This window comes from Camellia sinensis, chromosome 8, assembly GCF_055761805.1.
Source record: "Camellia sinensis isolate YWXY chromosome 8, ASM5576180v1, whole genome shotgun sequence".
In the NCBI taxonomy this organism is placed as follows: domain Eukaryota; kingdom Viridiplantae; phylum Streptophyta; class Magnoliopsida; order Ericales; family Theaceae; genus Camellia; species Camellia sinensis.
Genome location: NC_138968.1, coordinates 183,026,680 through 183,039,681, shown reverse-complemented (window position 1 = coordinate 183,039,681; position 13,002 = coordinate 183,026,680). Strand labels below are relative to the sequence as shown.

Genomic DNA, 13,002 nt, shown 5'->3' with positions numbered 1-13,002 from the left:
CACTCTTTCCATCAGGGCTTCCATAGTGAGGGGTGGCGTCATGGTGATCGAGTCCCTCAGTCTGTTCCCGACTGGAAGGCCTCTTTTATATTGTGCAATGGCGAGATTGGTGGGGCAGTCCCCAATCTGATTGAATGTTTCCCAGTAGCGACTGTTGTAAGATCTCAGGGTCTCCTTATCACCCATGTCGATGGAGAGTAGCTGGTCGATCTCCACCGGAGTTTTAGTATTCGTCTGAAACCTTGTCACGAAGGCTTCTGCCAATTGAGCCCAAGAGGCTATGCTGCCTTCTGGGAGCTTCTCGAACCAAGTCAAGCCTAGGTCGCCAAGGCTTGATAGGAAGAGTATGCACATTAAGGCCTCGTTTCGCCTGTAAACGGCCATGACCTGGCGAAAGTGGCTTAGGTGTGAATACGGGTCCGTCTTCCCTACATATGTGGTGAATTTTGGCTGAAGGAAGCCTGATGGTAGGGGTGCGTTCTCGATTGCTGGAACAAACGGCGAAGTTTGTAGTCTTGCCAAAGCTTTGTTCGTCGGTTCATAGGCAGGGCGCGGTATTGGCATTCCAACCTCGACGCTTCCATGCGTCCGAGGAGCCAACCGCTGCAAGGCTGAAACTCTATGTGGATCCCTTGCCCTGGCATCCTCCTTGCATCGTGCTTTCTCTTCGAGCACGGTTCGTAAGTCGGATGATTTAGGTAATTCTGTCTGTTTAGATCTAGTTTGGTGCGAATGTGAAGGCCAATATGTGCTTCCTTCAGTGTATGACCTTTCAGGTCTCGTCCTTTCAGACCTGGAGTGACGAGTCCTGGAAGACCAGGATTGAGTGTCGCCTGTTTTGAGGCTTCTGCTCTCTCCTTGCGAGGGTGTAGTATTCCTACTACGATTTTCTGAGTGGCGAGGGGGCGTCTGGTTTTTGCACCCCTCTCCTGTCGCCACTTCTTTTTTCTTCATCTGGCGTTTTAAGGCCTCTATGTCTGCCGCCATCTTCCTTATTAATTCGTCTTGCTCTTTCATGCGATCTTCTAGAGCTTGAGGGTCAATCCTCCGTCTTTGCCGGTCGGGGCTTTGAGAGTGGGATTGACGGGGGCTGTGATTCCGTCTTCCCCTAGCATCCCTTCTGGAGGTATGTCGTTGGGGTTCCAAGTCCGCCATGGGAGGGACAGAAGGTAATCCTTCACGCCTCGCGCCCCCTTCAGGAGTTAGTCCGTCGACGGCGGACTGCGGCAAGTCTTCAATGTGTGCCATTGGATGAGAAAATGAGAAGCTTAGTCAAGAGGTTTCGTTCTGTCTGTTGTTCCCACAGACGGCGCCAATTGTACGGGGAAGAAATAATTCTCCTCGTATAATCCTATTGACTAAGTCCACGCTCCTCCGTACGACGTCGCTTTGTCACCTGAAAACACAAACGTGAGCTAGTCGGTGGGTGTGTGCCGGAAACCTCTCCGATGCCTAAGTCAGAAAACTTGACAAATAGACAAAGCTTAAGATGTTCAGAAAGCAAAATTGTATGTTGTGTTATGTTGTTACCTCCCCCAAGGTGATGCTTGTGAGCTTTTATATATTTCGAGTGGCACAATCCTAGTAGGACTTTTATTTCTCCATGCAGAGTCCTCCTAAGATTCATACTCCTAAAGGATAATGCTTATCATTTTATACCCCCCCCCCCACTGCTTAAACCAAGTGGGATGGTTTTCACTATGGCCGAACTTCCACTTGACTGAAGTAAAACTGGCTATGCTGAGCCACAGAGTAGGCCGAGCTATCCTTAGTTCGGCTCTCCCTCTACTCCTCCTTACCTCGGTTTTCTCCTGTTCAACCCATGGTATGTTTGGACCGAACTAACAATTTACGACCGGTATAACTACGAGACCGGTATACCTTCAAGACCGGTCTAATTTCAAGTTACCTTCAGACCGAAGTACATTTACCCTCAAACCGAAATAACTCCATCTCTTTCTGGGCCGGAGTAACTTTACCTCCTAAACCGGAGTAACATTCTTATTCTTGGACCGGAGTAAGTTTTACATCTCCATTGGGCCTTTTTGTCCTTCATACTTTGGGCCATAAAGTCCATCTTCGCAGCTCGGCCCAATTTTTACCAAAAATTGCCCTCTCACAATACAAACTCTTTACTATACATTCATTTTCATTTTCTTCTTTAATTATGATCAATTTTTTTTATTTAGTTATGATATTATTTTGATATGTTTAATTATGTCTCATGTAGTGTTTGGTTATAATTTTTTTTTTTTTAATTATGACTTAAAAAGTATAGAGTTATGTCATTTTCTTGTTTAGTTATAAAGTACATATAATACACACTCTTTAGTCTTTTCCATTTTGTTAACCTTTTTAACGTTTTAGCTAAAATAAAACGTAAAAAAATTATGTTTTGAATATTTTTTTACTTTTTATGGAAAAAAAAAGTATAAAAAAATATAGAGAAAATAAAATATTTAATTTATTTATTGATTTTTTAATTTTTAAGTTACAAAATAGATTTGCCAAACAAGGCCAAGTCATGGCCAAACTTATGATGTATGTATTCTTTTGGGTTGACTGCAACAACATTAACATCGTATGAGGATCCGTTTCTTTCAAAATTAGGTTAGATAGAATTATTAGTGAGAAGATTGTTAGTACAGAAATTGTTAGTGAAAGTACTAAGGAAAATTATATTTATTTGTGATATATTTTAGCGAGGCGATTAATTATATGAAATACCATAAATACTCTTTAGTGTTTTTGATATATTTTAATATTAAAAATTATATTTTACAAATATTTTTTTGTGCTATATTATTTTAATATTTAGATATATATATAATGACGTAATACCAAAAAAAAAACACACACACATACACTCAAAAACAAACACATAACATGGGCAAAATAGTCATTTTCTAAACTAATCCCTTCACTAGTTTTGAAACCCAATCTTTAGAGGCCTTTACTAATCCCCTCCTTCAAGGCCCATGATAGTCTCAAGGGACTACTAATTCCAAGCTCCACTTTACAAATAAATATGATTTTAGCACTCTCAACTAACTAATAATCCAATCCCAAGCTACTACCTCTGAAAAGAAACAGGATAAGAGTTAAAAGAAAATGTTACTTTGGCACAAGGGTCTCGTTTGATAGAGCTGTGAGAAAGTGATTATAACTTATAGTTTAACAACTTATAGCTTATAACTGTGAACATAAGCTGATTTTTGACTTATAAATTAAGCTTCTCCTCCCCCACTCAAAGAATAAGTTGATTTTTGACTTACAAAAAAGTATAAGCTATATTGTTAAGCTAAATCAAACACATCAAAATAGCTTAAATTAAGCTAAAAACTGAAATAAGCTGGAAATAAGCCCTACCAAATAGGGCCAAGGCCATGCAATCCTTACCACACCTTAATAAATAATTTTAAAATCACTAAAAAAAAAAAAAAACAAATTGAATTTTATAATTATTGAATAACCTTACCGTCGGGCAATCAAGTTGCTCATGTCCATCCCAGATGGTTGCTAAGACTTTGGGATATCAATCTAGATGGAAGAGGTTCATTTGGAGTTATTTTCTTTGATAATTTCTGAAACTTTGTAATTTCTTTTTGGGTTTTTCCCCTCTAAAAAAAAATAAAAAATAAATAACCTTACTGTTTTAGGCCCTCTATTCAATGGTTTATGGTTCTTTTTATACCGTACCTCTTTCAGTTGATGGTGTACCTAGTTGAAATTTTAGAGAATTACACTACATTTTTTTTTTTTTATGATATACTAATAGCTATTGGTTACCAAATAGATTGAGATTTTACCCATTAAGATTTTCATTACATCATTTAACACTTATGAAAAAAGAATCTTAATAAGTGTAATAATTTTTTTAATTTAAAATAATAACAAATGTGTTTATAATCAATAAAGATTTGTCATTTATAACTACGAAAGGTAATCGAGAGGATCATGATCTCACTCATTTGAATGTTCTAACCTTCAAGACAATTACTTGACTAGTTGCAATTTTGTGACTTCATGAGCTCGGCAACAACTTTTTGTCCAAAGTTGAAAGTATCCTAAAAAATGGAAAATTATTTGAGCCACTCTTTCATATTCTATAAACACTTGTTATAGATTTTAACTGGACTTACGTATAGGTTTTAATAAGTAAATTTATTATTTAATAAGTCTTATGAGGATTAAAAAAAAATCACTAATTATTAATTTTCAGTGACAGTTTAAAAATTTGTCATAAAAAATGTCACTAATTATAGATTTTAGCGACAGTTTAAAAAACCGTCACAAAAAAAGTCATTAAGTTTCAACTTTCAGAGACAGTTTGAAAACTTTGTCACAGAAAAACATTAATACTTGTAAGTTTTGACGATAATTTATAAAAATTGTGACCAAAAAAAAAGTCCATAATTGCCAATTTTTAGAGACATGCAAAAAATTGTCACAAAAAATTATTTTTAACGACAATTTTATTAAGACTTATTTTTAATAAGATTTGATGAAAATTAAATTCAACTATTAAGATGTATTAATAGTATACCCTAAATTTTATATCTCAAATATCTCTAATCCCTTATCCTTAATTCATTCACAACCACTCGATATAAAAATCTTAAAATATAAAAATCTTAATATATGATCTAACAATTTTAAATAATTAGAGCATGCAAAGAGATAATCCTTAGCTAAAATATGGTGGCTCTTTTAAACATAAAATGTGAAAGATTAGTTTGTTTTGAATTCATAGCTTTTCTTTTGTTTTTCATTTTTTTTTTTTTTTTCAAAAACCAAAGCAATGTTACGATTGAAAATACAATTGACTTTCAATTAAGGAGACTTACGTGTAAGTCATAATAGGTAAACTTATTATTTAATAGGTCATATAATAATTAATGACATTTTTTATTGAACACTATTAAAAAAGTCATTAATTGTTAATTTTCAACAACAGTTTAAAAGTTTTGTCACAAAAATGTCACTAATTATAAGTTTTAACAATAGTTTAAAAAAATCGTTACAAAAAAATCATTAATTTTTAACTTCAACGACAGTTTAAAAAATTCATTATAGAAAAACATTGCTAGTTATAAATTTTAACAACAATTTATAAAAATCGTGACAAAAAAAAGTCACTAATTATTAATTTTTAGCAAAATATTCAAAAAATCAGCACAACAAATTATTTTTAGTGACGATTTTACTAGAACTTATTTTCAATAGAATTTAATAAGAATTAAATTCAACTATTAAAACCATTTTGATAATTTACCTTATATCTTACAAAGCATCAATTTTTCATTACCTCTTGGACATGGGTATCCCGTCTTTTGAAATTTTTTTTTGATTTTTCATTTTTTTTTCATAAATGAAAATGACGTGAAGATTGATACACGCTTTTTTTTTCGTGATGACCATATTTGGAGAATTTAAAAAATAATTAAAAATTTATTGTTTTCTCAAAAAATTAATTAAATGTTCAATTAATTACATTTTTTACTGTTTGGAATGATGAAAAAATATATATTTGAACGAAAAATATTTTCTATTTTTAAGAAGTTAAATAAAAAAATTGGCCTAAAATCTTATCAATACCGCCATCATCTCCACTACCCCACCAGCACAATCAACACTTTGATTGGATGGAAGGATTTGATAAGAAAAGAAAATAAATTGTGAGAATAAAAAATCACTTCATTTGTTTGGATAATTAAGTAGGTGAGAAATGACGGGAGATAGTGAGAAAAGGATTCTCACAAACTTATATTTAGTTTCTCACCAAAAGTGATAAAATTTGGTGATAAAAGAATTGAGTTTAATGAAAGTTTTCTAAAATACTAAAATTATCCTTATAAAAAAGCATAGCTTATTAATAGAGAAGATTATTTTGGTAAAATGAAATAAAACACTTTCCTTTCTTTTTTCTTATTACTCTATCTAAACAAGATAGGTGAGAAATATTTTCTTCTCTTTTATTCATCCAAACATAATGGTGATAAACTATAATCATTTATTTTCTTTTCTCACCTAGATGAGAAATCACAATAATTTCTTTCTTCACCTCACCCCACGATCCAAACAGAGTGTGGCAGTGCCATCATCTCTACAACTACTATTAATACAATCACTAAAAGCATCTCCAATCCTTCATGAAATTTTTTTATCAAATTTGAATAAAAATTTGTTGAAAAGTTTGATATAATATAATGCATTGCAACGGTGAATTTAATATTTTTTTTATCAAATTTTGTTACAAATTCGATTGTTCGAAAGGATGTCCGGGCCAATGACCATCTAAAAAAACTCCCTTAATTTAATGAAAAATTTAACTATCTTTTCATTTAATATCGATTTAATGAAACAGTTGAAAGTTTTAACTAATTTTTCATTAAATTTAAATTTGATAAAATATTTAATGAAAGATTAGAAATGACTTAACATATTAATTATAAGATTGCAACTAAATATAAAAACAAAAAAAATTACAATAAAATATTTTTCTAAAAAAAAGGGTCAAAACAAACAGAATGCCACTTGGTGGAGTGTGGTTTCATAATAAATCTAGAGAGAGGCTTACTTGAGCATATTGTTGGGTTCGTGGAACCCACCATAGGTTCTATTTTGATAATCTAAATCATTCAATATATAGTTCGTCGAATACTTCATACTTATAAAAAAAAATTATATTGATCAGATATCGGTGGCTTCTTGAGAGGCTTACTAGAGCATACTGTTGGGTTCATGGAACCCACCACAGGTTCTATTTTGATAATCCAAATCATAGAGTTCGTCGAATACTTCATACTTAAAAAAAAATCATGTTGATCAGATATCGGTAGCCCCTTGAGAGGCTTACTGGAGCATACTGTTGGATTCGTGGAACCCACCGCAGATTCCATTTTGATAATTCAAATAATTCAATATGTAGAGCTTGTCGAATACTTCATACTTATAAAAAATCACATTGATCAGATATCAGTGGCCACTTGATCGAAATGGAACCCGATATCCGATCAACATGATTTTTTACAGGCATAAAGTACTCGATGAGTTATATACATTGAACGTTTCGAATTATTAAAACAAGACCTGTAGTGAGACCCACGAACCCAACAGTACACTCTAACCCAGTGGACTGGAGAAAAGTTTCTCCTTAAATCTAAATCTCAAGATTTTGGTTTGATTTTATTTTATTTTTTGCACAATTATTTTGATAATTTTTTAAAAAAATATAAATTAATTTGACAAATTATAAAGATATTTTTTAAATTTAAAAAATTATTTCAACCCTCCCAAAAAATAAAATTTATAAAAATAATAAATATATTTTAAATTTTTTTTTACTAAATTAATTTTTAATATTTTAATAAAATGATTTTTAAAAAAATTTATAAAACAAAACTAAACATAACCCGAATGTTGTAATGACCGGAGTTTCACACTTTCAATCCGTGCTAATAAATTTTAAAAAAAAATGCAAATCAGTAATTTTTACATTAAATATTTATAAATTTGATAAAATTTGACACTAATTTATAATTTTTTTTAATAAAAACTTACAAGTGCAATTTTCCCAGTAAATTTTAGTTTGTGTTAAGGTTGACTCTAAATTGGACCGGACTCAATTTAGGATAGACCTAGGTTTAAATAAAAGAAAAAGTTCAGGCTCTAAGGTTGGATTGGTTAGTTCTAGTATCATCTGATCATGTCTCAGATTAATTATAAATTTTTATATTATTTATGTTCTCTAATCACTTAATATATAATTATGGATTTCATTTTTTTACCAACCAGAATATATCTGTAGCATCACGTGGTTGGGTCTCAGATCAAAGAATAATTTCTCCTAAGGTTAAAAGATGAGTATCAACTTGCATGACCAAGAGCCTCCGTGATGGTGTTTGAAATCTATACCAACTTCCTTACAGCTCTAGACTTGACTGAAATTGGGGGATGAAATGTGGATTTCTGGACATCCTCTCTGAATTAACTTATAGGGTCGGGTCATGAAAAGGCCCAAGTTCCCGGGTCTTAAAAATAATAATAATAATAAATAAAATAAAATAGGGGTGTGGTCATTCTCGAACTCCAGGTGCTCTTCTTCTGCAATTCCCATTCCATAACCACTATAGTTCTGAAAGACAAATTCACCGAATTTCCAAAAAATATGAGGACTCACTTTAATATATGTAGAGAGGAGAAAGAGAATTGGTGTGCCTGGGAGTGGAACAGGGACTTTTCTTGGATCCTCTGAGATTGAGATTGAGACATCTCTCCAAAGTGCTCTCTTGTTGATTTCTTGTGTTTTTTTTCTTTTTTTTTTGAACTTCTAAACCCAGATACATCAATGGAATTTCATACCATACCTTCTACTCTTTATTTTCCATCTTAACAACCTCCAAAGCACTTGACACCATTACCAAAACTCAGTTCATTACAGTTGATAGTAACACCACCATTGTTTCACCTAGTGAAAGTTTGAAATGGGGTTTTTCAGCCCTGGCAAATCCAACAATCGCTATTTGGGACTATGGTACAAAAAAATTTCCACTGGAACTGTGGTATGGGTTGCCAACAGAGAAAACCCACTTCCTAATTCCTCTGGAGTCCTGAAACTTATCGACCCAGGAATCCTCGTCTTTCTCAATTCCACCAACAACACCGTATGGTCCACCAACACCTCTCGATCCACAGGCAACCCAGTTACGAGACTACTCGATACGGGAAATCTTATCATCCAAGACCCAAACGATCACAACCCAGAAAATTTTCTCTGGCAGAGCTTCGATTACCCTTGTGATACTCTGCGTGCTTGCACAATTGCACTTGTATGGCATATGCAGCATTGAATATAAGTAATGGAGAAGGAAGTGGCTGCTTGCTTTGGTTTGGTGACTTGATTGACATTAAAGAAGATTTCACTGAAAATGGGCAAGACCTCTGCATAAGGATGGCCTCCTCTGACTTAGAGCATCTCCAATCCATTAGGCATATCATGTTTGTTAGTCAAAATACCTAGTATAACTTATTTTTTTCAACTCCAATGCACTAGGCATATGATTAGACATTTTAGCTCAACTCACATTCACTAGCTACATGTAGCTAGCCTTCAAGACTAGGCAAAATATATTTAATCATTAGAATCATTTCCCTCCATCTTTGTTGCTGATGTGGCATTTTATAAAATTAATAGTATTTAGATGAATAGCTAAAATAAAGAGCATGGTTGGAGTAGAAATATGAAATAGTTGATAGGCAAAATAAAATATATACTTTATAGTAATATTTAGATAGGTAAAATGCCTATTACCGTTGGAAATGCTCTTAGGTATGACATTATATATTAGCAGCGGAGTCAGGGTATGTGTAGAGGTCCGGCGGGCGGCCAAGGCGAGGCTGCCGCCTGCCGGTGAAGCAGAATAACTAGGTTGTTAACCTAGCTCTGATACCATGTAAGATAAATTGATAGAGAGAGAAAATAAATTATGTATATATTGATATATGTTGTATTTTATACAATAGTTCAGGGGCTCTTTATAAAGGAGAAGTTTACAAACAATGCACCCAAAAGCAACCGAAAGCAAAGACACCATGATTACAGCTTGGACACTTTACAGCTAATAACACTAACAGCTAATAACATAATACATTAACAGTTATATTTGTCTCCAATAAGTTATTGAAAAGTGTAGCAGACTTGCAATCTTTCCATTTCCAACTCTCCTATGAGTCAGCTTGTAGGAAAGAAATCAGACAATTAAGCAGCATATATATAATATTTTGTTACTTGTATTGTTGTCCTTTAACTTTTATGAAGCAACTAACATCATAAATTGCAAGACATTATTGTATCTTTCAGTACTAAACAGAATATTTTCACTATGTGGCAAAAACAATCCTTCTAAATTTGCACTTATATGATTTTACCTTTGAGATGAATTAATCTCTTCAATTGGATAGTATAATTGACAATTTCCAAAGCTAGCTCTGAGGGGAAGAAAGGAGAGAAAATCAGGATCAGCTTGGCATTATTAATGGAAATGGGCCTGTTAATCTTTTGTCTCATCTTTTATGTGTGGAGAAAGAAGCAGAAGCAGCAGATAAAGAGAAAAAGTAACTCAAATGACACATTCTGTGGCAAACTTTGTGTGTGTGCATGCGTGCTTGTGTGTTTCTAAAAAAAGTATCATTGCATATCTCTACCTAGTTAAACAGGTTCTTTTATTCAAATTCACTCTATCTGCTATTGTACAGGAACAATGAGAGATATCTTTAAACAAGGTTGCAACAATGAAAGCCAGAAGCAAGACTTAGAGCTACCACTGTTTGATTTAGCTACAATAATGAATGCTACCAGTAACTTTTCAGCAAGCAATAAGCTTGGAGAGGGGGGTTTTGGCACTGTCTACAAGGTAAGCATTTAAATAAACTCTATGTAATTATTGTCAAAGGTGGTAATTTTTTTAATGCTGATAGAGAGTAACTAATAAAAAAGAATAAAGACGTAAGGAAAGTAAGAACAAAAGTGCATTTTTGCAAGGGCTGGATATTTGGTTTATAACAATTGCCAATCTTCAGGGTACGCTGGAAGAGAGACAACAAATAGCTGCGAAGAGGCTTTCGAGGAACTCTAGACAAGGAATTGATTAATTCAAGATGAAGTTATATGGATTGCCAAACTCTAGCATCAGAATCTTGTAAAGCTTCTAGGGAGCTGCATTCAAGGAGAAGAGAAGATGTTGATCTATGAATACATGCCTAACAAAAGCTTGGACTCCTTTATTTTTGGTCCGGCTTTGTCAAAACCATAGTAATTTTTAGATCAAAAAGTGCACTACATTTTTCAAGTATTCCATCTACTGGTGTGGTGGTTTGGCACAAAGTTCCTCTAGAATTTGGTTGGACCAAGTTCAAATGGCTGCCTATGTGAGCAGAGAAATGAAGTACCTGCCATCTTGCAATTATTATTGTTATTTTTTAAATAAAAAGTAATTCAAGTGGCTGCCTATGTGAATTTGTTGCCAATCGAATGTTCGTGTATTCAAAGTTAAAAATACTTTTTTACACTCAAATATATAAACACAGTTAACTTAGTCAAAGATATGCAGATCCAATCCGAAGCACCATACTTGATTGGCCAAAGCGCTTTCACATTATCAATGGAATTGCTCAAGCATTTCTTTTTCTTTATCTTTATCAAGATTCAAGACTAAGAATTATCCACAGGGATCTCAAAGTTAGCAATGTTTTGTTAGATATTGTCATGAACCCAAAGATATCAGACTTCGGCATGGCTAGAAGTTTCAAAGGAGATGAGACAGAAGCAAACACAAATAGAGTGGTTGGAACATAGTACGAATCTCTATTGTAACTTGATATGTGTAATTTGTAATGCACTTATTATCGTCCTAAATTTCTCAATTTGTTCGATGTCTTATTGCAGTGACTACATGTCTCCAAAATATGCGGTTGATGGATATTTCTCAGTAAAGTCAGATATATTCAGCTTTGGTGTTTTGGTTTTGGAGATTATGAGCGGGAAGAGAAACAAATCCGGATCATAACCTCAACCTTCTTAGACATGTAAAAATCAAGGCTGGTAATACTATTTTGATATTTACATTAAATTAAAAGCAGTAGTCCTAATTTGTTTGCTTCTTGTTTAGGCATGGATGGTGTATAAAGAGGGCAAGTCCTTTGATTTGCTTGATGAAGTTGTAAGGGACTCTTGTCATGTACATGAAGTGTTGAGATCAATTCATGCGTGTCTATTGTGTGTGCGACAAAGTCCAAAAGATAGGTCAACCATGCCACGACCCGAACCCGCCCCCATGGGTTAAGAACGTAACCGGCCAGTAACCCTAAGATTACCTACGGCCTCAACCAAAACAGACTTAAGACATCAGAGTAAAGGGGGCCAAAAGGGAAGCAAAATTTAAAAACTTTGTCCATAGAGCCATGCTTATATGCACATCAACAGACCATATTCAGTCACGTTAATAACCCACGTCAAAAGTACAGTTTCGCCAAATCCATTACAGACAGGATCATCCAAAACGAGTCAACCTATGGCAGACTAATTACAGATATACATAAAGTCCTTGCCGGCAAGACAAAATATAATTACATAACAAAAAGGCAAGGGCAGGTCTCAAGAGTGAGACGCAAGGCTGACTTCCTCAAAACTCGGATTTTTCCTAGCAGACTTCATTGGGGCTGGGTTTGGACTTCCCTTGGCTCACCTACAAACACATGAATGAGCGTGAGCGATAGCCCAGTGAATAATATCAAACACAGAAGTCATATAAACAATATGTACATTATACGGAGTCTAGATCAAGTGACTGTAGTTCTAACATGTTGGCCTTTGGCCCATTCTGATTTGCATCTACGTCAAAACGGCCTTTGGCCCACTCATTCATGTCAAAACGGCCTTTGACCCATCCATTTATGTCAAAACGGCCTTTGGCCCATTCATTTACATCAAAATGGCCTTTGGCCCATTCATTTATATCAAAACGGCCTTTGGCCCATTCATTTATATCAAAACGGCCTTTGGCTCATTCATTTACATCAAAACGGCCTTTGGCCCATTCATGCATTCATATCGGACTTACGTCCACAATCCCAATTAGCAGTTCATAAAGCTTAAACATGGGGTAGCCAATTGGACATTCACATGCATTCAAATATTCAAATATCGATATTACTCACAGTGATCGGCTTGTGGATTTGCCCTGGAGCTTGACCCTACACATTTCATGAACACAAGAGGGTCACTAACAGTTCAATCCATTCTTTAATTCTCGTATTCCTCTTTAGGCTTTATTCTTATCTCATTTACGCCATTTAACACATGCCTAAGAGTGATTACAAGTGAAACAGAACGGAAAACGAAACACAGAATGCAGGAACGAAATTTCAGAAAACAGGGTCCCCGCTCGAACGTGGACTTACCCTCTCGAGCGGACCCTTAAGGCCTGCAAAAGTACTGGTTGC

At 34.4% G+C, this 13,002-nt stretch overlaps 1 protein-coding gene and 1 pseudogene across 3 annotated transcripts in view; both read left to right on the top strand.

Annotated features, from left to right (window-relative positions):
- LOC145788849 (ATP binding / protein kinase) overlaps positions 1-11,017 on the top strand; it is a 150,278-nt gene extending 139,261 nt beyond the window's left edge. The window contains exons 2-4 of one of the 2 annotated variants that reach the window (XM_082884314.1): positions 9,964-10,116; positions 10,258-10,415; positions 10,582-11,017. In XM_082884314.1, coding sequence (XP_082740440.1) covers positions 10,038-10,116; positions 10,258-10,415; positions 10,582-10,653 — 309 coding nt within the window. In that variant the 5' untranslated portion in view covers positions 9,964-10,037 and the 3' untranslated portion in view covers positions 10,654-11,017. Of the gene's footprint in view, positions 1-9,659; positions 10,117-10,257; positions 10,416-10,581 lie in introns of those variants that run through there. The other variant, XM_082884312.1, reaches the window with a different exon arrangement.
- LOC114270008 (G-type lectin S-receptor-like serine/threonine-protein kinase At4g27290) lies at positions 10,918-11,843 on the top strand (annotated as a pseudogene). Its single transcript, XR_014339230.1, has 4 exons — positions 10,918-10,946; positions 11,098-11,355; positions 11,447-11,586; positions 11,670-11,843. The product of XR_014339230.1 is annotated as a G-type lectin S-receptor-like serine/threonine-protein kinase At4g27290 (transcript).
- Positions 11,844-13,002: the final 1,159 nt, after the last annotated feature.